Genomic DNA, 21,575 nt, shown 5'->3' with positions numbered 1-21,575 from the left:
ATTGGTGCCAGGGAAGTAGTTTAAAAGACCTGAGGGGCAGACCGGTCCCCTTGGACTCAGAGAACTGTGAGGCTCAGAGGTAGCAGAAGACCCACAGTTGCTTTGGAAAGTTCAGGAGAAAGAAGACAAGGTGATTTTTTTTTTCTCCCCTGAATCGTGGCTGTCCTCTGAGAACATGTCTCAAAGCCACATCAGCTTGTTGGCCCGGAGCTCCCCGACTCCCTCTGTCAACTGCAGTCACCTGCCACCTTCCTTAGGGATCTGAGCTTGCCTCTGTGGTTGCCGGCTCCCTCTTAAACATCCCAGAAGCTTTTCTAAGCTGAGTAGTAGCAAACTTAGACTCGTCTTCTCTGACCCTTACCTTCCTCCTTGCCCTCTCTGCCGGCCTGGTCTCTGGGCTGGCCCGGGGCCTCCCAGCCCGGTTGTCTGCCACCCTTGGGCCCGGCTCTCAACCCTTTCCTTTCTTCCTCTGCTTCTCTTCCTTTTCTCCTCATACCAGCCATGTGTACAGAGTCAGTGAGACGTTGGGTCTTCCAGAAGGCATCTTGTTCCTCTTGCTGGTATTAATTAGGACTTCTGAGCGCACACTACTGAAGCCACTCACAGCATCTTCGGCCCCAGAGGGGATTTTATTGTAAGGGTCAGAGAAACGGCTGGGTCACAGGAACCAACTAGAAGCAAGAAGCCGAATGCCACAAGTATGATGTCTTGCCGCTCTCCCTGTGCTGGCTTCAGTCTTTGGTCTCACTGCAGACAGGCTACTCAGCTTCCTGGGCAGTCTACGGGGTCCAGAAGGTGGCCTCCAGTGGCTCCCTCGTGTACCTGGAGGTCACCTGGAGGAGGTCTTGGATCTCTTTTCTCTCTCAATCCCAGTTCCCATCCCCGAGGAGGGTTTTGGTTGGGTTGAGACCAGGTGGCTACCCCCTGTAACCAAGAGAGTGGCGTCAGGTTTAGGGACATGGTTGTTACCACTGTAACTATGTGGGTATTGGGGTCGGGGCAGTTTCTAGAAAGGGTGGGTGCTTCCTAGTACATGTTAGCCCTTCGTGGGCCTCCAAGCCTAGAGGAGTCTGGCTTGAAGACTTTATACGCCCCCGACCTCTCCCGTTTGGCTCTTTTCCTGCCTGATCATGGGGACGGGTAGGGGCCTAGTCGGTGGCTAGACTGCCGTGTCACTGCCACTCCCTGTGAGTGGAAAAGGCACAGAACCTGAACCTAGAAGGCCATTCAGGCCCCTGCCTTACCCATAGGTAACACTCTGTCTTTTTAGTGAAGTCCTTTATGAAAAGATTTTATTGTTCCATCAGACACTAGGGCATCAACATCTAAAAGCCTCACAGTTGGAAAGCCCATTACTGTTTCTAAGTTCAGTTATTAATAACGTAATTGGATCCATTGTCCCACATTCCATCTTGGACTCGCGAGGAAGACCGATGCCCACCATCTTGTTTAGGTTAGGATTGAATCCGTGACGATGAAATCACCCTCTGGTATGAGGGAATGGGAATTTGGGCCAGGGTGTCTGGGATTGGGAACCATTTCCGGCTGGCTGCTGCCCTTTATCCAAACGAACCTCAGAGAAGAGACAAACCGTACGGGGGTCAGATCGTATACTCTCTTCATGGTGCTACCCCCCTTTTTCTTTATGCCCTCCTTCATACCTTCCTGCGCCAAACCGCTCCCCACCATCAGCTGTAATGGCAGATACGGCACAGAAGCACTGGGGCTGGAAGGAGCAGGGGGGAGGCAGGCCCCATCTGGCTCTGCGCCGTGAGGGGCGTGTGGGAGAGAGGAGTGGAGAACTGAGCACTTCCCTCCTGGAGCCTGGGAGGTGGGGTATCTCTGAGTAAAGCAGAGGGAGGGCCTGCAGGGGCCCAGGAGCTGGGCTATTTCTGTAACACAGAACACATCTGCAGCCAGCCACAGGAGAAGGTCAAAGTCTGGGCGCAAGGCTGGAATGCAGGGGGCCAGGCGTCAGGGAGAGCCTCGGTTTCACCCCTTCTGGCAGCTTGGAGGGTGCCTGCAATGCCTTTTGGGAAAGGTGGGACTCCTGGGATAGGGAGGAACTCAGCCCCTGATGGTGATGGTTGAGGCTGTAGTGCATTGGAGGGGGGGGCTGGGGCGTGGCACAAAATCCAAATACCTATTGCGCAGAGGCGGGGAGGAATTTAATTCCAAGGCGTGGGGGCACTGACTAATTCGCGCTGTCTACCACGAAGCAAAATCAGGTCAGCAAAGCACGGGTGTGAAGGGAAAGTGAAATAGTGCCGAGGCAGGGGCAGGAAGGTTCCAACAAGCACAGGTGAGTCTGTCCGCTCAGAGATGCGGACAGGTGTGGGGGCGAGCTTACTGCCCCCCATGGCGTGAGCCACGCAGTTTGGTTCCAGGCCCCCTCCAAGAACCCATCTGTATTTGTATTTGTAGTCTTTTTCTTAATGAGGACCCCTCAGGTTGCAGAAGCTTCCGGCCCCACAAAATCTGGCTCTGCCCCCTGTATCCCCATCACCAAGATACACTCACCTGTGCCAGTCCCTTGCTGCCACTTCGCACAGCCCTGTCCCCTAGACATACACCCCCTGGTGCCTCCCTTGCTTCACTCGCATCCCCACACAAGTCCTGTGTGCCTTGTGGCTTCTTGGGTATCTGTTTATAGTTAGAAAGTTGCCCCGTTCCAGCTCTGCCCTTGTCACAGAAGGACCGTCTTGGCTAAACCTGACTGCTGCTGACTTTTGGCCACCCTGCCATTGGCCTGCCTCTCTTCAGCACCTTAGATGAATGATCTGTCAGTCCATGTCCTTCATGTGCTGTGGGTCCTCCCTAGCTGAGTCCAAACGTCTACACTGGGGCCAGGGGTCCTGATGGGAAATTAGCCCGAGAGAGGGGCTTTCTCGAAGAACCTAAAGTGCTCAGGTCTCCGTGGTCTCTCTGGTCCCTCTCGTTCACTCTCTGGGCAAGGTGATTCCCTGTTTCCTGTCCTGTGGGCCCCAAGGGGCAAGCCCTTGTCCACATGATACCGCTGGAGGGGTACAGTGCAAACACTAGAACTTGGGGCTCCTCAGTTGACTCCTGCCCAGTGATGTAGCCCCTGGCATTGACTTGCTTTTTAACTTCCAAGTTCGATATGACCCAGGAAAAAAATATGCACCTTCCAGTTCAAAGTACGTCAGGCCAAACCTCCCTCCCATTTGAGATTCTCAGATGTTGATTATTCTGGATCCTCAGGGTAGGGGGACAGGTGACCGCTGCAGATGATCTCTTGTTCTGAGGTGCGTAGTGCCTTAAAGACATTACAAACCAGATTTAGGAATGGCTAAGTGCCATCTTGAGGAATAACTTCTTTTTTTTTTTTTAATGTTTATTTATTTATTTTAATTTTTTAACCTTTATTTATTATTGAGAGACAGAGAGACAGAGCATGAGCAGGGAGGGGCAGAGAGAGGGGGAGACACAGAATCCGAAGCAGGCTCCAGGTTCTGGGCTGTCAGCACAGAGCCCAACGCGGGGCTCGAACTCACAAATCGTGAGATCATGACCTGAGCCGAAGTCAGACGCTTAACCAACCGAGCCACCCAGGCACCCCGATTTATTTTTTTGAGAGAGAGACGGAGAGATAGAGACACAGAGTGCAAGGGGGGAGGGGCAGAGAGAGGGGGAGACACAGAATCCGAAGCAGGCTTCAGGCTCCTAGCTGTCAGCACAGAGCCCGACGTGGGGCTCGAACCCACGGACCATGAGATCATGACGAGCCAAAGTCAGACGCTTAACCAACCGAGCCACCCAGGCGCCCCTTGATGAATAGCTTCTTTAGGAGCAATTATTAACCATCCATTTCTATGTATCAAAGTGCTAAGGGGCTTTATGGTCAAAATCAGGCCATTGCTTCCTATGAGTGAACAGTCCAGGGCACAGGCGCAGATAAGAATGATTACTTGCATTTACTGAACATTTACTAAGTGCCAGGACCTCTCTTAAATTTTCTACTTGGATAATCTCATTTAATCCTATGACAAACCCAGGAGGTAGGTGCATATATTACCCCTTTTTACAGATGGGGGAGTGAAAGCACAGAGAGGTTGAGTCACTCCCCCAAAGCTCCTTAGTTGGTAACTGGTGGAGCCAGGATTGGAGCTGGGGCAGTCTGACTCCGGAGCCAAAAATCTCAAGACCAATGCAGATTCAACTCAGTAAAAATAAACTAAAGGATTAGTTTGTAGGATGATGCATGAGAAGGGAATTTCAAGTTGCACAACTTACATGAAGTGGGAAGAGAGCCGGCTTTGGACTGTGTCCTGGGCTATGGTCCCAACTCTCCTACCTCCTAACCCTGTAGCTTCGGGCTACCTACCTGACCTCTCAGGTTCCTCCTCCCTAGGCTGGATCTCAGCACCTATCAGAATTTGCTAGCGTCATGGCGTCATGGCGTCATGGCACGGATAGGTGTTAATTTCCTTTTCTTTTCTGTGCCGGTTGTCAAGTCTTCCTGGGGAGGGTGAGGAGGATTGGGGAATTCAAAATTAATTCTTGTTTCGGGAGGAAAATGTCCAGCCGGTTCTCCAATACCCGATCTTTTGGACAAGACTTTCTGCCAACCCCATTTCCTACTGTTCCCTCTTGGGACTGCCTAGAATGGGAGGAGAGAGACTAGAGAAAGAGGGGCGTGGGCTTCCCTCCAGCCCTTCTTTCTGCATCATCGTTTTTTGGTTTTTTTTTTTTTCCTTTTTCAAAACAAGGATATTCTCTTGCATAACCATGGCACAAATGAACAGATTTCGGAAATGTCACGTTGATGCAGGACTAGTACCTAATAAACAATCCGTATTTAAATTTTATCAGTTGCCCTAATCATTAGAATCCAATCCAGGACCATGCCTCTTTATTCCCCTTTATTCTAGAAGAAGTCCTCAGCCTTTTTCTGTTATTCATGCCTTGAGGTGTTTCGAAGAGCGCAGGACCCTCCCTAGCCCTTTCTGGGCCTTGTCCAGTCTTCCCAGCTCCCTCCCATGCCCCCCTAGCCTCATCCTTGAGCAGGTCTGAATGAGGTAAGGGATGTGAGTTCCCTCGTAGGGACAACACTTAAGGGGTGCCAAAAAACTCAATTATCCAGAGCAATATTTTTATGTATTTATTTTTTTTACTGTTTTTTCTTGTTTATTTATTTTGAGAGAGAGAGAGCACAGGTAGGGGAGGGGCGGAGAGAGACAAAGAGAGAGAAACTCCCAAGCAGGCTCAGTGCTGTCAGAGCAGAGCCTGATGCAGGATTCGATCACAATGAACCGTAAGATCAGACCTGAGCCACAATCAAGAGTCGACCGCTCAATCGACTGAGCCACCCCTGTGCCCCCCACCCCGCCAACCGAGAGCGATATTTTTAAAAACTCAAAATTAGTGCCAAAATTTCATAAAGAACGAAATATCAGCAGTTTAAGTAAAGACGGGACCGATAGCAGTGCCCCTGTAAGCCATGCTGGAGCCTCAGACAAGAGGGAAATTCAGTAATACCGATCTGGGTTTTATTTAAAATATGTCATTTATCATGGGTTGTTTTTTTTTTTTTTTTTGCATTTTTATTTTGAAAAATATTCCATTAAGAAAATAGTATCAATCTTGATTACTGAGTTCTTGGATGCCCCTTACATGTCGTGTCCCCATGCCCTGCACGGTTAGGTCTCCTCCCTTCCAGCATCCTGTCCTGGGAACAAGGGGGAGAGAGAGGTGGGGCTCCCAGCCAGCCACTGTTCTTGTGCCCTGGCCAGAGTGCTGGAGGAGGGAGGGTGGGGCAGGGAGAGAAGAGGAGGGAGAGGAGGGGTACAGAGGCCTGGAGCCCAGCCGGGTTGCTGGCCTGGAGCCCTCTAACAGCTTCCAGCTGCTTCCACGCCCACCAGACTTCCTGCCTTGGGAGTGGCTTTGGTTGTCATCCTCCCGCTTCTCATCAAATGTGTGATCAAATTAGATCCTTGATCCTCTCTTCTCTAACAGTCTCCTCTCTCTTAACACTGCATGGTTCCCATTAGTTGATCCTATTCTGACCCTAGATCTGCCCCTGTTTTCATCCACCCTGGGAGCCCCTTCTGGATCAGTCACCAGAACATCCACCCAGGGCAGGGTGAGCACCGGATGCTGGTCCACAGTCCACAGTCGGAGGCAGTCACCCCCGCTGGGGACAGGTCTTGTGGCAACAGGAAAGAGCTCTGAACCGAGATTGAAAGACCCCATCAGGGTTTAGCCTCCCCTCCCGTACGGCAGGTGGGTTTTCTCGGCCAAGACTCTATCTCCTTGAACTTCAGGGTTTTTGTTAAAATGAGGGGTGATAATGGGGCGCCTGGGTGGCGCAGTCGGTTAAGCGTCCGACTTCAGCCAGGTCACGATCTCGCGGTCCGTGAGTTCGAGCCCCGCGTCAGGCTCTGGGCTGATGGCTCAGAGCCTGGAGCCTGTTTCCGATTCTGTGTCTCCCTCTCTCTCTGCCCCTCCCCCGTTCATGCTCTGTCTCTCTCTGTCCCAAAAATAAATAAAAAAACGTTGAAAAAAAAAAAAAAAAAATGAGGGGTGATAATATTTCTGCCTGCCTCATGGGGCCATGAAAGAACCAAATGAGATAAGGATAAGAGTGCTTTGGGGATCATAAAGGGTTATACTTAATATTTTCCCTTCTGTCATTAGATAATCCTTTATTTTTATAAAGACCGTATTCAGATCTGCCACATTTTTGACCTGAATCCATGCGAGGTATTCAGGCCGATTCAGGGCCCATGCTCATCCCTGGCTTGAACCGGCATTTCTGTCAGACTAAGTCACCAGGCAAAGCTGGAACCCCAGCCTGTCCCCCCGACCACCCCTTGCCCACATCCATCACAGTGTAAACATAATGGGTGGGACCCAGGTGGAGCTGTTGTGTTGTTTTGTCTTGTACTGATGTTTCAAACGAAAGTTTTTCTACTTTACTGAGGTACAATTAACTGAAGGTAAACTGCATATATTTAAAGGGTAACATCTGATGGGTTTTGTGAAACTACGACCGCGATTAACATAATGTCCCCGGACGTGTGGCTCTCCAGTGTCTTCCTGCCTCTTTGAAATCCTGCCATCTACCCCACTCCCCCTCAAACTTTCATCTGCTTTCTGTCACTATAGATTAGTTTGCATTTTAAAATTTCATATAATGGAGTCATACAGTATACATTTTCCACCTTGGGGGCGTCTGACTTCTTTCACTCGGCATAATTATTTTGAGATGCACCCGTAATAATTCATTTCTTCCTATTGTCAAGGCATAGCCCATTGTATGGGTGTAGCACATACATTGTATTCACCTGTTCGTGGACATTTGGGGTTTTTTGCAGCCTGGGGCTCTGACAAGCTGCTATGAACATTTGTGCACAAGTCTTTGTGTGGACACATGCTTTCGCTTCTTTTGGGTAAATACCTAGGAATCAGTGGGTTGTAAGATAACCACATGTTTAACTTATTAAAAAACTGCCAAACTTTCCCAAAGCGGAGGTACCCTTTATATCCTCATCAGCAGTGGATGAGTTCCATTCCCCTACAGTCTTGTCAACACTTGGTATGATTAGTCTTAATTTTAGCTATTCTAGTGGGTGTGTACCGTTATTTCATTGTGCATTCAATTTGCCTTTCCCTAATGACTAATGATGTTGAGCATCTTTTCGTGTACTTGATTTGACATTGTATATCTTCTTTGGTGGAGTCTTTTGCCCATATTTTTTGTGGTGGTGGTGGTGGTGGTGTTTGCCGTCTTAATATTTAGCGGCAAGAGTTCTCTATTCTGGATAAAGATCTTACGTCTGGTACATGTTTTGCAAATGTTTCCTCCCTGTTTATGGCTTGCCGTTTCCTTTTTGTAACCGCATCTTTTGAAGAGTGGTTTTTCATTTTGGTGACGTTCAATTTCTTGATGATTTCTTGATGAAGTTGGTGAATTTTGTGTCGTATTTAAGACATTTGCCAAACCGAAAATCACTGAAGATTTTTCTCCTATGGTCTCTCCTAGCGATCTTACAGTTGTGGCTCTTACATTTAGATCTTGATTCCTTTTCGGTTAATTTTTTTACGGTAGGGGCTTGTTTTTGTTTGCCTTAGGTGTAGGGATCTCTGTTTTTTTCCGGCAGCCTGTATTAAGAAGGCTGTCATTCCCTCATTGAGTTGCCTTTACACCGTTGTGGCAAACCAATTGACCATATATGCATAGATTATTCCTGGATTCTCTATTCTGTCCCATTGATCTATACATATATCTTTATGCCAATACCACATTGTCTTGATTACCGTAGATTTACAATGAGTCTTGAAGTCAGAGGGTCTAAGGCTTCTAACTTTGTACTTCTTTTTGAAAGTTTTTTAGTTATTACAGGTCCCTTGATTTCTATATGCATTTCAGAATCAGCTTGTCAGTGTTTACAAAGGATCGTGTTGAATCTGTAGAAAAATACGGGGAGAATTGATACCTTAACGATATGGAATCTTCCGATCCATGCAAACAATATATATCTCCTTTTATTTACATTTGGTTTAATTTCTCTCAGCAGTGTTTTATAATTTTTAGTATATAGGTCTTTCACATCTTTTGCCAAAGGTATTTCTTAATATTTCACACTTTTAATTCTACTGTAAATAGCGTTTTTAAAATTTCAATTTTCAGGTTAGTAGCTAGAGGTACAACTGATTTTACTATATTGACGGTGTATCCTGAGCCTCTCCCCGCCCCCCCCCCCCGCTTTTAAAAACTCAATAACAGAACTGGGGCCTGGAAATACTGAGGTGCAGGGCCTTTGCATGATATGATAAGCATTTAAAGTGGTATGTAACAACGTTAGCATCTTTCCCTGTTTTAAGTCAATAAGTCATTCCAGTAGCAGCCCCACAGCCTGCCGTGGCTGTAAAGGGAATGCCAAGAGGGGGTGGGGTGGTGAATCTGACCCTCCACAGGCTGTGCTTCCCTAGATTTCTGAGGGTATTCTTAAGGTCCGACTAGATGGAAATATAGTGCAGCCCCTTTAAGAGACTAGGGCCAACCAGCCATCAGGCCACTGGGAAGGCAGCCTGGGAGATAAGATAAGGCCCCCGGGCTGGTTTAAGCCAGGGTCCTGGGCCACAGTGGCTGGGCTTACTGGTAGACAAACAGGAACCAGGGGTGATAAGGAGGAGGTGCCAGCTGCTAGACCCAGGCTGGCAAGGCCTGGAGCAGCCAGCTCCCTCACTGGGCCCTGAAAGGAGAAGTGGGTATTCATTGTGGGCGTGCAGGGGGAGGGCACTTGCATTCCCCTGTGTATGCTATATATTTATGATCATGTTTTTAACACTCTAATAGAGTATACTTAAAGGCCTTACACGTAGTACATGTTCGATAAATCCGTTTGCTGAGCTCTCTATGTTCTCTCTGCTGCTAGCTTTAAGCTCTAGTAAGATGCTCTGATATAAGGTTTTGAGACTACCTGGTTTCTTGCTCAAACTAGAAAAATCCCGGCAAGGACTTACTCTGAAAAGCCCGGAGCTGCTCATTTGCACATATCTGCATAGATTTGCATGTGTCCTACATGTGGATACTTTTATGCTGGATTTAGATTTCCCCAAATCAGAAGCCTATTTTTAAAGGGATAAAGAGGGGATTTGTCTCCACTCATGCCTGCCCACCTTTCAGCTGCATCCTCCAAAGATGCAAAAAAAAAAAAAAAAAAAAAAAAAAGAACCCAAAACAAAACAATTTCTGCAACTTTCAAATATAAAGAAGACCACCTATAGCTGCACAGTTTAAGTAGAGACGAGCAATCCTTTGCCGGTCAAGAAGTTTCCTTTCTTGGTTTCTGTTACAGTTCCTGCTAAGACTCTCCAAACTCCTGAGCGAGGCAGGGGATGATTAAGGCAACGAAGCCCTCTCGCTAAACAGCCAGGAGCTGAAATGCTCAGAAGCCTTCAAGGATCGTGCCCCGTACATGGACAGAGAAGCTAGAGACGCTTCCATCCACCTGAGACCACCTTCCCACTGCTTCCCGTCCCAGGGCTAGGGATGCGAGGGACTACCTTTGTCTGTTCTCCCTCCTCCAGGAATAAATAAAAATATCATCCCCTCCCCCAGATCCCGGCTCCTCTATTGGCCTGCTAGGCAAATATTTCATAATGTGGGCTCATCCAATTGGGCACCACGCCAGAGCCAAGCGCCTCAGGTTGGAGTGTGCTCCAATCAGGCGGGGCAGCCTGGGTGGGACTAGAGGGCTCCCGCTCTCCGCTCTCCACATGGGAGGCCGGCATTACTCAGGTGGATGACATCAAGGTGGGAGTTGGGCTGGCCCAGGGCTGGGAAGAGAGGACAGGGCTGTCCATCAGTCAGCCGGAGGCAACCCAGCGCTGAAGGGGTTAAGGCCAGTCAGCATGTGTGGCTGTTAATGATTGCTACCCACCAGGGACCTGGTGAGTATTAAAGGAAACCTTTTCCCTATTCCTGAGTGTGAAAGGAGTCGGGACGAGCAAGCAGAGGCCGGCGAGTGAGTGGTGAGAGTGGTGATCTGTCCCCGTGTGTTTGCCTGGGTGGCTCTGGACCAGGTAAGGGAGGGCTGGATACACCCAGTCCGTCAGCTAGAACGGGCTTTTGTTACAGCCGGATACAAATTCTCAGCTTGGGGCCAGATTTCAGTATCAGGCTATTTCTTACAAGGGAATGTTGAGGGTTGCTTTCATCCAAGGGGGTGAACTACTTGGCACAGGAGCTGGAGATACAAACCATGGTCTGTCCTGATGCGGAGACAATGGTTTTGTGTGTGGCCACCCTGTACATAAAGCTGGCTGGCTGCGTCCTCCCTCTCTGAGCCATTGTCTCCAGAGAGGGGCTTGGGAGCCCCGGGCAGAAGCGCCCCCGGCCTGCCCTCTCGCGGGCTGATTTCCTGGGAGCAGGCAGGAGGGAAGGCAGAGAGTCCCCGCCAAAGAGGCTGGGATCGCTGTGGCTTGTCCTTCCATCTTTTTTTACTTAGTCAGGTGTGGAGAGGAAGAAGGTAGGACAGAACGGCCGTGGGGGGTCAGGGGGAGGCGGCGGTGCAGAGAGCTGGCAGTGGGCCGGGAGTGCGACTCTCATGAAGAAGACAAAGTTTGTCATTTGGGAGCCAGACAAATCCAGAAAAAAAAAGAGGACCAATCTTTTGGGTTCGGGTGTCTCTCGTTCCCTTTCTCTCAACTTCAGGTCCCTCCTTCCCTCAGCTTCTAAAACATTTGTGCTCTTTGACCCAGGCACCGTCTCCAGATAAGTCAGACTCCTGCAGGGAATGTGGACCAGAGTTCTGGGTTTTGTTGGAGGGGGCAGGTGGACTGTTTTCAGCTGATGGGGTGTGTGTGTGTGTGTGTGTGTGTGTGTGTGTGTGTGTGTGTGTATGCTCAGCACGCGTGTGTACTCATGTGTGCACATGTGACAAAAAATGAAAGCCTGATCTTTCTCCAAAGCAGAAATGTTGACTCCCCCACCCCGCTGCCCCGCCGCCCCCACCTCCCTTAGCCAGGAGCTCTTTTGTAGCCGTGCCACTTTCTTGGGACGAAAAAGGTTGGAGGGCATAATGCTGATGTTAAGTGGCCCTGAAGGGGACTGTTGGGTAGGAACGGAGCACTCCCTGTGCCATCTTGAAGGCAGATTTGAGAGATAAGGCAAACCCAAGCCCCTGGTGGCTTTCAGCTGGGCGCTTCAGCTGCCGGGCTGCCCACAGGCAAACAGAAACCAGGCACAAGAAAGGGGAGGGGCCGGGCCCTGGACCCAGCAGGGCAAGAGCAAAAGCCAAGTTTCTGGGCATGTGAGCCAAGAAAGGTGGGGGGGGGGGGGGAGTAGAGATGGGAGGAGCGGGGCCACTTGTTGTGCTCTGCCCTGTATTAAGAGAGCGAGCCGCAGAGGGGATCGGCCGCCTTCCGCCCTCACAGTCCCAGGGGAAGTGGCACGGAGGGCCTGGCACCCCCAGGCTGGGTGGACTTCCTGGGCATACAGCCTGTGCAGTGGGCCCCTCAGGCTCAGCAAGGCCTGGTTTAATGCTCTGCCGTTGCCATCCTGACATTCTTAATCTTCGAACAAGGGGCCCCGCGTTTTTATTTTGCACCAGGCCCTGGGAATTCCGTAGGCTGTGCCTTCCCCGGGCCCAGCCGGGAGTTGCAACAGCAGCACAGTGGCTCACACGCTCTGACAGGTGCAGGCAGCCGCACCTGTTACTCTGGTGTCACTTACCTGGACTGGCTCCTGTCCTGACCGGCACCAGTACAGCATCCTTCTCCCTTTCCTCCTCTCCACTCCCCTCCCGAGAGCATTCTGTTCCTTCTTGTTGCAGCTTCCCTGCCTCGTCTTCCTTCAAGGCTATTGCATGGCAGGCGGGGGCGGGGGGAACAGGGGTGGGGACAGTGGTCCCCTCTTTCTGTCTCCCTCTTCCCTTCCCTCTGCAGGCCCCCTCTTTTCCTTGGCTGGGGTCTAGGCCTGGGAGTGCCTCTCCCGTTCCTCTGAGATCTTCCTCCCCTGTCTCGGCCTGGGTTATCAATGAACGCACTCTGGCACCCGCTTCAAGTGCTGTTTGTTTAGGGACAGATTGTTTCCCTGTGATTACCACAGGCTCCAGGTCTGGGTGGTAGGGTGGGATGGGGGAGGCGCAGGGAAGGAGGACTTCTAAGCCCCCTGTCCTTGGTGGCCACTCCTCTATCTTTTCCCTGTGTGCCTGCTCTTCCTGTTCTAAACCAAAGGACCCTGCAGATCACCTCTTTCCTCCTCCTCCCTCTGGTCTCTGCCAAAAGTTGGCCAATCCAAGAAGGAAAAGGAAGGCAGGGGAGGACCGGGCTCCCCCATTCTTTCCCCCTTACCACCTCTCCTCTCTGCACAGAGTGAGCTGCTGTGTAACCTTTCCCCAGTGCCTCCCCCAAGCCTGCCCCCAACAGGCTGTCGGTAACAATATTCCCCATCTTGGAGGGGAATCTCTTAATGTATATGCTTTAAAAAGTGATGGATTCTCCAAATCAATTCTGATGCGACTTTGAAATGTATCAAACTCTGGTGGTGGTGGCAGATTTCCCCTGCTTCTTGCTGTAGCTGAGGACTAGCAGGGCACCTGTACTCCCTGAGGACCCTGAGCCCAGAGCAGCTGGTGTGGAAGTGCATGTTCCAGAGAATCAAAAAATATTAGAACTGGAAGGTGGCTTGCAGAGGCTCTGGCCCCGTGCTGTCCAGATAGACTGCTGCACGATGATAGAGTGCGCCATGGCTGTCTGTCCCGTGTGGTCGCCTCTGGCGACTGTGACCGTTGAGCCACACGGTGAGATGTGGCTAGCATGACGAGGAACTGGCATTTTAATTTTATTTCATCTTAATTAATTCCAGCGTAAATCGTCCCATATGACTAATGGCTACTAAACTGGACGGCACAGCTTTAGAATAATGCTACTTGTTTTATGCGATCCCTTTGATTTATTAATGATTATAACTTCAGCAATTGCCGAGGAATTATTATGTGCTTCCAACATGTGATCTTGTTTAACTTAACATCTCTGGTGGCACTCTGTTACAGATGGGGAAACCACTGCCCTCACCCTTTTCCGTAAGGATAACCCACACGCTCTCCATTCTTTGACTCTATGCGACAGCCCTCTTCAATAGTTCTCTAAGTCCTTTCCTTTCTAGATCTCACTTCTCCTCTCTGGGATAGCAGGGGGAGCACTCTACAGCTGTCCTCAGTCCGCAGAGGGGGAAGACGGCAATGACCTTCCCCAGGTACGGCCATTTTCTGGCCCGTTCCACTGGTGGCCTGTGTTCCCAGGATCACTTTGGATCCTCCCTACAGCAGACAGCAATCTGGGGAGATGCCTCTGCCCTCGGAGCCCTTGGCAAGCTCCCCAGGCACATGGGAAGTTCCAGACTCCTCACTCCCAGCAGAAGGAGGTGTTCAGAATGTCCCACAATCCATCTGTGTCCCCCAGTCTAGGAGAGATGAGCAGCTGAGCCCTCCCTGGGGGGAGGGGCCGGCTTGGCTCCCCCAGGGCAGGTGAGGGGTGATGCTAACACTAAAGCTTTGCTGCCATCCGCCTGCCTCTGCCCCCCCTTGCTCCATGCACCTCCCTGAGATGAGGGCTCCTCCCCCCCAGAAGCAATTGTCCAGGCCCCTGCTCTCTGCTCCCATTGATTTACTGCTCTCCTCTCCCCCAGACAAAGCCCCTGCTTCATAGACTCTTATCAGTGTGGGCTGGCCAGTTGGGAGGGGGGAGGAGAGGAGGGGGCCCCGGAGCATATGGAACCTGCCTTCACATCCCCCAGCGAGAGGGACCGGAAGCTGAGCCCTCCCGCCTCTCTCACTCACAGTTCCATCTCCCAAAGTGCAATGGCACACGTCCACTCCCCCCACTGCCTCTGCAACCACGGCCATCACCCATTCTGTTCCTACTGTGTGTGAGGTGCTGGCCAACAGCAACCGAGAAGGCCCAGGCGGTAAGCAGTTTGCATGCGGCCGCCCTTCCGCATCTCCGCACCTAGGCAGGTGTTGTCGGACTAACATTCATGGGTACCCCCCCGCCCCCGCTCTGTGTCACACACAGTCCCCAGACCTATGGCCCACGGGCTTACAAGTAAGAGGGTTTGTGTCTTTTATCCCTGCGTTCTCGCAGCCAGCCTGGTGGAGCAGGTGTCTCCCCTCTGAATCATAAAGCTTTGTCCCTCTTCTTTCCTGGAGACAAAAAAGGCTCAGATTGGACAAAGAACAGGAACTTTGTCTTCTCTCTCCAGTCACTAGGGTTGGGACAACGGACCTCAGCTTCCCTGACTCTGATATGGGCCTTGCCTTCCTCCAAATGCAAAGCCCAGACCACATGAGCTTAATTTATCCCCTTTGTTCTGAACCCCTTCATCTGTGTTGTGTACTGAACAAGGCCTACTTATTACCATTGGTTCATTTTTTTAATTATTCTTTTTTAATTTTATTTTTTTAAATTTACATCCAAATTAGCATATAGTGGGACAATGATTTCAGGAGTAGATTCCTTAGTGCCCCTTCCCCACTTAGCCCATCCCCCCTCCCACACCCCCTCCAGTAACCGTCTGCTCCATATTTAAGAGTCTCTTCTGTTTTGTCCCCCTCCTTGTTTTTATATCATTTTTGTCTCCCTTCCCTTATGTTCATCTGTTTTGTCTCTTAAAGTCCTCATGTGAGTGGAGTCATATGATGTTTGTCTTTCTCTGACTGACCACTTTCACTTAGCATAATACCCTCCAGTTCCATCCGCGTCGTTGCAAACGGCAAGATTTCATTCTTTTTGATTGCCGCGTAATACTCCATTGTATATATATACCACATCGTCTTTATCCGTTCATCCATCGATGGACATTTGGGCTCTTTCCATACTTTGGCTGTTGTCGATAGTGCTGCTATCAACATGGGGGTGCATGTGTCCCTTTGAAACAGCACGCCTGTATCCCGTGGTTAAATGCCTAGTAGTGCAATTGCTGGGTCGTAGGGTAGTTCTCTTTTTAGTTTTTTTAGGAACCTCCATACTGTTTTCCAGAGTGGCTGCACCGTTGGTTCATTGTTGACACAAGGAAGCTGAGGCACAGGACGACTTGACCCTCCCCAGTTGCTGGATTGATAACTGAGAAGGCATTTGTAGCCTTGGAGGGTGTGGAAGGAGGGACATTAGTCTGGTTGCATTGTTCTCTGAACACTTACTCTGTCGAATGCTTTCCCTTGGGGTGAGGTGGGGTGGGACTGTTGTCTGGGACACCAGAACCAAATCTGCTGAGCTAGGAATGAAGAGAGCTGGTTCCAGTGACCTTCTGGAGGCTCGGAAGCAGACAGCTGGGCCGCCTCAGCTTCTGAAAGGTTGGGGTTTTGGGATTTAGCTCAGAGCCGGGGTGGGGGGGGGTGGTGATGGGGGGGGAGACAGTAATTAATTAGTATCCTGCCCCTTTATCTCGTGGGACTCTTGCTGACTGTCAGGAGAAGGCGGCTTGGAGGCTGAGGGAGGAGACTGGGGCCTTCCCCCTGCTCCCATCAGGCTTCACCACTCAGGAAAGGCTGTGAGGAGGGAAGGTAGAGCCAGAATGACAGTCCTTCCTAAATTTCCTTTCCCTTCAGCAGGGAACAAAACCAAAGCGTGAGGGCAAGGAAGGTGAGGAGCCCCAGGGAGCTGCGTTGCCCCAGTTCTCCCAAGTTGGGTCAGGCGTGGGGTGGAAAAGCGGGAAAGGCCCCTCTCGTCCTGCGTCCTGCACATCACAACTTCTGGGCCCAGAATCCCGATCTTGACACTTGCAAGGGCCATTGGTGTTCTGACAGTTAAGGAATGGCGACTTCAGGAATGACGTTCAGTAATTCATCAACCAGAAAGGGCAGGGGCCTGGAGTCCTGTGGTTCCCCCCCTCCCCCGTGGTGTCTTTGGATCTCTCGGGGGGGGGGGGGGGGTAGGCACCGGTGGGGAGGTGAGGAGGGGGCGCTCAAGAGGCTCAGTGGAGGTGCTCTTTACTGACCAATAAGGGAGAATTTCAACGTTTTCATAACATAGCATGGCTGTGCTGAATATCCACCCCGGTTATCTTCATTTTTCAGAAGATGAATGGAATCACATAAAGTAAAATCGTCATCGTCGTCGCCGTCATCATCAGTTTGAAGATAAGATAATCCAAGCTGGGGCACAAGATCAGAGTGAACACTCCCCGCAAACTTCCCCTCCCTGAGATACCCGCCGCTCCCCGCCGCACACACGCACACACGCGCACACGCGCGTGCACGCTACAAACAGTGACCAGGACTAAAGAGCCCGCGAGAGCGCAACCCTTACCCTGCCGTCTGGGGCTTCTTTCCAGCCCAGGGCAGGGGCTCAGAGATAGTGCGGCGAGACCCCAGGAAGGACACAGTGGGGAAGGGAGGAAACCTGACTCTGGCCCCCTGATTTGTGATTTCCCCTCCATTGGCTACTAAGCCAGCTCATCTGCTTTCTATCTGAGGTAGGGGCCGAGCTCCGGGTGAACATCCCCCAGCATTCCACAACCGGTCATAGTAAGGGAAATGTGTTTTGGCCCTTTGGGGTGGGGATGGGGGCTGTGAGGATACGCAGAGTTGAGCAGGAAAGGGGGCGGCCCGAGTCTTACCTTTTAGCCGCTCAGCCCAGTGGCCTAGCATTTCAGGACATTCCAAGCTTGCTTGGCAGAGGACGCCCTATTCCTGCCCTTTTGGAAATGACTGTGGCCTGGGAGGAAGGATGGTGCAAGGACAGAGAGGAGAGAACGAGTACCAGTGTGAGGCTGGCAGCTGGGTCCCCGGAGCCCGCAGAGCTGGTATTTTGCTCTGCAGGCAGCAAGCACGTGGAGAAGAGACAGTGCCGTGCCGAGGTGCTCCTTGCCACCTGCAGATCCCCAGGAGGGCCACCGGGGCCTGACCTCCTTTGGCTTCTTTGTGTGGCAGCAATAGGCCGGAGGACAGAGGGACTTTGGTGGGGAGAAGTCGGCTAGGGCAGCGTATTTTTCCCGAGGAATGATCAGGAGAGCTTCAATGGTCAGGCACACCAGCGCTGTTGGAACTGTAAACCGAGCTGGTTTTAATTGGGACAGAATGCCGGAGAAGATAAAGCTGCTCAAAAATAATGATGAGACATGGTGGGGGGGGAGGTGGGGAGCTGCAGCCAAACCTCTCCCTACCTTCCTCCCTCCCCCCCGCCCTCCGGCAGCAGCCGTCCCAGGAGTGTGGATGGCCTCGCTTGGAATTTGCTAGCTGGGGAAAAGAAGGAAGTGGGAGGGATGGGCCACAGGCAGCACCCCCCCCCCGCTTTCCCCCCCCCACTCACCCCATGTCCTCTCTCCATATAATGAGCTGTGATGCCAGAAGCCAAAGTGCTCTCTGGATGGGGAAGCCTAGCCAGGGCTAATTCTCTGTCAGCAGATTCTCGGGAGCTATGGAAATGAGGCAGCTTGGTGTAGGGCAGATAACCAGGAGGGGCCCAGAGGGTGGAAGGCGTTGAGTGTATTTTTCTAGTTGTTCAATATTTATCACGGTGGGAGCTCTGGGCGTCCAACCTGTGTGTGTGTGTGTGTGTGTGTGTGTGTGTGTGTGTGTGCGCGCGCGTGCGCGCACGTGTGCAACCATGCATGCCTACAAAGGGTCGCGGGGACTGGGGTTGAATTTGCTGCCTTTGACCGTGTAGTGCCAGTAGCCCTCTAGACAGATGCCGATGCTTGGGGAGGATGTTTGGAGACAGATCAGTACTGGGTTATCTTTGTAGCGAGGCTGTCACCAGGACCTGGAGACTGAGGGCGCCTCAGGAAGTAGGAAAGCCCTAACTAGGAAGGAGAGGTGGATGCCCGGCCTCTGCTTGTTGTAATTTACTGGTATTGGCACTTCTGGAAAGCCAGCCCCCGCCCCACGCACGTAGCCTTCTTAAACCTGAATGGTATGTTTTTCCTTTTCTAGCTCCGGCACCTGGCATGTTTCTTGATTTGTTTCTAAGCAAATTAATCATCGCCATTATCTCTTATGCATAAAACATTTCACAGTTTGCAAGTGCCAGCTATTATTTCATAGAATTAGAAGGTACCTCATTTGCACACGAGGAAACGAATAACCAGAGAAGTCAGGTCACATTGCTAATTCCCGTTGGATCTTGGACTGAAAGCCTGGTGTTGCCCAATTCTCTTTTCACCGGTGGCACTGCCATTGGGGCCACGTTTGTAGGCACAGTGGATAAGGTGGCCACCCAGTGGGAGATCCAGGAGTTTAGGGATGTTCCTGCCTCCATCACAAAATCTGCTTGACTGCTTGAGATTCTCCCCCTTTTTGGGGTGTGGGAATCAGGAGGTCCATTTGGAGATGTACTCATAACTATTTGTTCCTGAGAAATGGAGGCCTTTGACATACCCCCACCAAAAAAAAAAAAAAAAAAAAAAGGAAAGAAGAGAGAAAAAATGAATCACCTATCCTTGTTTCCCTTTTAAAATATCCTGCACCTGGTAAGTTCTTCTTGACGTCTACCCTAAAATGACAACCTGTCATTCTGTGCAGTTTAGTGGTGAAGGAAAAGAACCCCAGCTAGGCATTCTGTGTGCCTGAACCCTGAGGATTTCAGAGCCCTCGACAAGCAGGGAAAGCCCCGGAGCCTACATTCCTACTCCCTTGTGCTAGCTTCACTGGGCATGGGAGAAGTAATTTAGCTTACAACTTAAGCAAAGCCTGTGGGAGGTTCCTGAGCTCAGCTTGAAGAGAAAGGGGATATTTTTTGCCTTCTAGAGGAAGAAAACTCATTTTCCCAATGCACCTCCACTCCCTCCTCCTGTACGGATGAGCTTAATTTTCTTCCCCTCCTAATGAAGACGGATCAAAGCCAAGCTATATATTCGAGGGGGAGCCAGGCAGGGGAGCTGAGTGAAGGGGCGAGGGGGCAGAGACAGAGCTTCTCTCATGGAGAGGAAGTAATTAATTTTAAGAGAGAGCAAAGGTAGGGAGGCCCTTGGTAACAGAATGTCAAACTCCAAATGCAGGTGGCTAAAAATTAAGTCGGAGCACGGAGGGTTTCTTTTGTTCGTTCATTCATTTGCTCGTTGGTCCAACAAATATTTATTAGGCGCCTACTGTGCACAGGCAGAGACCTCAAGCTGGCACCAGAGGAGGGCCCAGATTCCCACAACCATAGCAGGGCTCAAATAATTAGGCTGGGCCAGAGAGAGGTGGGATCTGGCAACCGAAGGCTCTTGTCACCATTTGCAAAAGTACCGCTAAATGGTTGAATATATTGACCGTTTGGATTTAGGATTAGTTGCCTCAACATCAGTAGCTGTTGAACCCAGCTCTCGCCAGCCGGCTTGTCTTGTCACAGTTAAATAATAATGTCGTCTGCTCGCTTTTGCATTCATTGATTGCACGGTTCTCTGAGCTGTGACCTCGATCCAAAAAATTAGATCCGCCCTCCCCTTTCAGTGTCTGTTGTGACATCACAGAATTGCCATAACAACAGACTATGATGTCAACGGACTGCCTGGTGCTGCCATAAGGGACCACGCTGCTCAGAAGGGATTCTGTCATCCGAAGGCAGAAATGGAATAATATGGAAAGCCGGAGGAACTGAAATTTGATATCAAAAAAGAACAAGTTGGCAGCATAAGCTGACAGCGGGTCTGGAGCCTCCCTTGCTGGAGCCCTTTGTGAAGAGCCAGGGCACTTAATGAGATTGATTGCAGAGTGAGCTTGCCTGGAGGCAGGGGGTTGGAAGAGATGACCTTCAGAAGGCCCTTGCAGTCCCAGGACCCTCAGACACCGAGGGCATTAGGGAAAGGGGAGATCTGACTGTCTTCAGCCCCCGGAGAGTTCAGGGAACTTCAAGGCGATGCAAACCTCCTTTGCCCCTGAGCAGATCCAACAGTCGCCAGCTGGGATTTATCATATGGCATCTGGGAAGATTTTCAGAAGTAAACACACGGTGACCCCCTCTGAGCCCTGTTTGCTGCCCTCTTCCTCACAAGCTTTGGGAGGAAGCTTTCCTTCCAGTTCACCAGAGCAAAGAAGCCAGGTCCTTGCCACCAGCTCTGGCTCCCCGTGCCCCTCAGCTGGACCCCAAGCGGAGGGCAAGCCAGGCGGGGCTGGGTCCTAAGAGAGCACGTTTGGGGGGGGGGGGGGGGCGTTTGCTGCGCAGAAGCCCCCCTCGCTGTGCCCTGTCTGCGCCGAAGTCTGGGAAACTTAATCTCAGCTTCTAGGCAGTGGCAGCAGCCGAGCCTGGAGCTTCTTCTAACCCTCGTGCCCGCGGGATCAGAAGGGTCTCTGCGAGGCACGTGGATTTCAGCCCAAGGGCCTGCGTTCGGGGCTGGGGGTCGGGAGGCAGGAAAGACCGTCTTCCTGCAGGCCGCGCAGATGGGAGTGCGGCCCCAGACGGCTCCGCCCGCCCGGCCACTCTGTGTCCTTAGCTCAGGGAGGTCGGACTACCTGGAACTTGTACACCTGCTCGGCGCCCGCCCGCCTCTGTTTCAGCGTTTTCTCCTCGGGGACCTGGACCGGGAGGATATCGTCCCTGCTCATTTATTCTGCCTCCAGCACTCAGACGGCAGCATTCGGGCTGGATGCTAGGAAGCCACGGGCCCCCCAGGGCACCTGGGCACCCCCTGCCACCACCCGGGGAGAGCCCCTCCCCCTCGCCTGGTGCCGGAGCCGGGAGGAGGGGGAGCCAGCCGCGCCTGCCTCGCGCCCTGAGCTGGCCACCGGGACCCGGAGGACTTACTTCTCAGAGGGATGGTAGGAGCAGGGTGGCTGGCAGGTCCTCTGAGGCTGCCGAACAGGGGACAGAGCTGCCAAAAGGATGTTGAAGTTTCGGGCTGATCGGCGGGTCAGGTAGGGATTTCTTCAGTGGCCGGTGAGCCGAGTTCCGTGAGCGGGCTGATGGGTGGCTCGCTGGGTCGGGGGCTTCTGAGCGAGGGCCCTGCCAGACCTGACCTGGAGAAGGAAGAGGAGTTAGGTCAATGGCTGCTGCATTGCAGTGCTTGTGAAGGGGAAGCTATTTTGAAATTGGTAGCGCCGGGATGGAGAGAGGACGTCATTTGTAGGGGTTGCTGGGTAGGAGAGTCTGGGGCAGGGAGCAATTCGCTGTCCCTTGAGAGACCTGTG

At 51.6% G+C, this 21,575-nt stretch overlaps 1 protein-coding gene across 17 annotated transcripts in view; it reads left to right on the top strand.

Moving 5' to 3' along the window:
* The window catches only part of PLEKHA6 (pleckstrin homology domain containing A6), a 111,343-nt gene that overhangs the window by 46,046 nt on the left and 43,722 nt on the right, over positions 1-21,575 (top strand). Inside the window, exon 1 of one of the 17 annotated variants that reach the window (XM_042975529.1) lies at positions 10,160-10,419. The exons of 14 other annotated variants lie outside the window; for them this stretch is intronic. Coding sequence is in view for 1 of the 3 variants with exons in the window: in XM_042975519.1 (XP_042831453.1) it covers positions 21,271-21,302 (32 nt within the window). In the remaining 2 variants the exon portion in view is untranslated. Of the gene's footprint in view, positions 1-10,159; positions 10,420-19,943; positions 21,303-21,575 lie in introns of those variants that run through there. 2 more of the 17 variants (XM_042975530.1, XM_042975519.1) reach the window with 2 other exon arrangements.

The sequence above is a fragment of the Panthera tigris genome, chromosome F3 (genome assembly GCF_018350195.1).
Source record: "Panthera tigris isolate Pti1 chromosome F3, P.tigris_Pti1_mat1.1, whole genome shotgun sequence".
NCBI lineage: Eukaryota > Metazoa > Chordata > Mammalia > Carnivora > Felidae > Panthera > Panthera tigris.
Note: the sequence above shows the minus strand (reverse complement) of the source record. Positions and strands in the feature narration are given on the sequence as shown.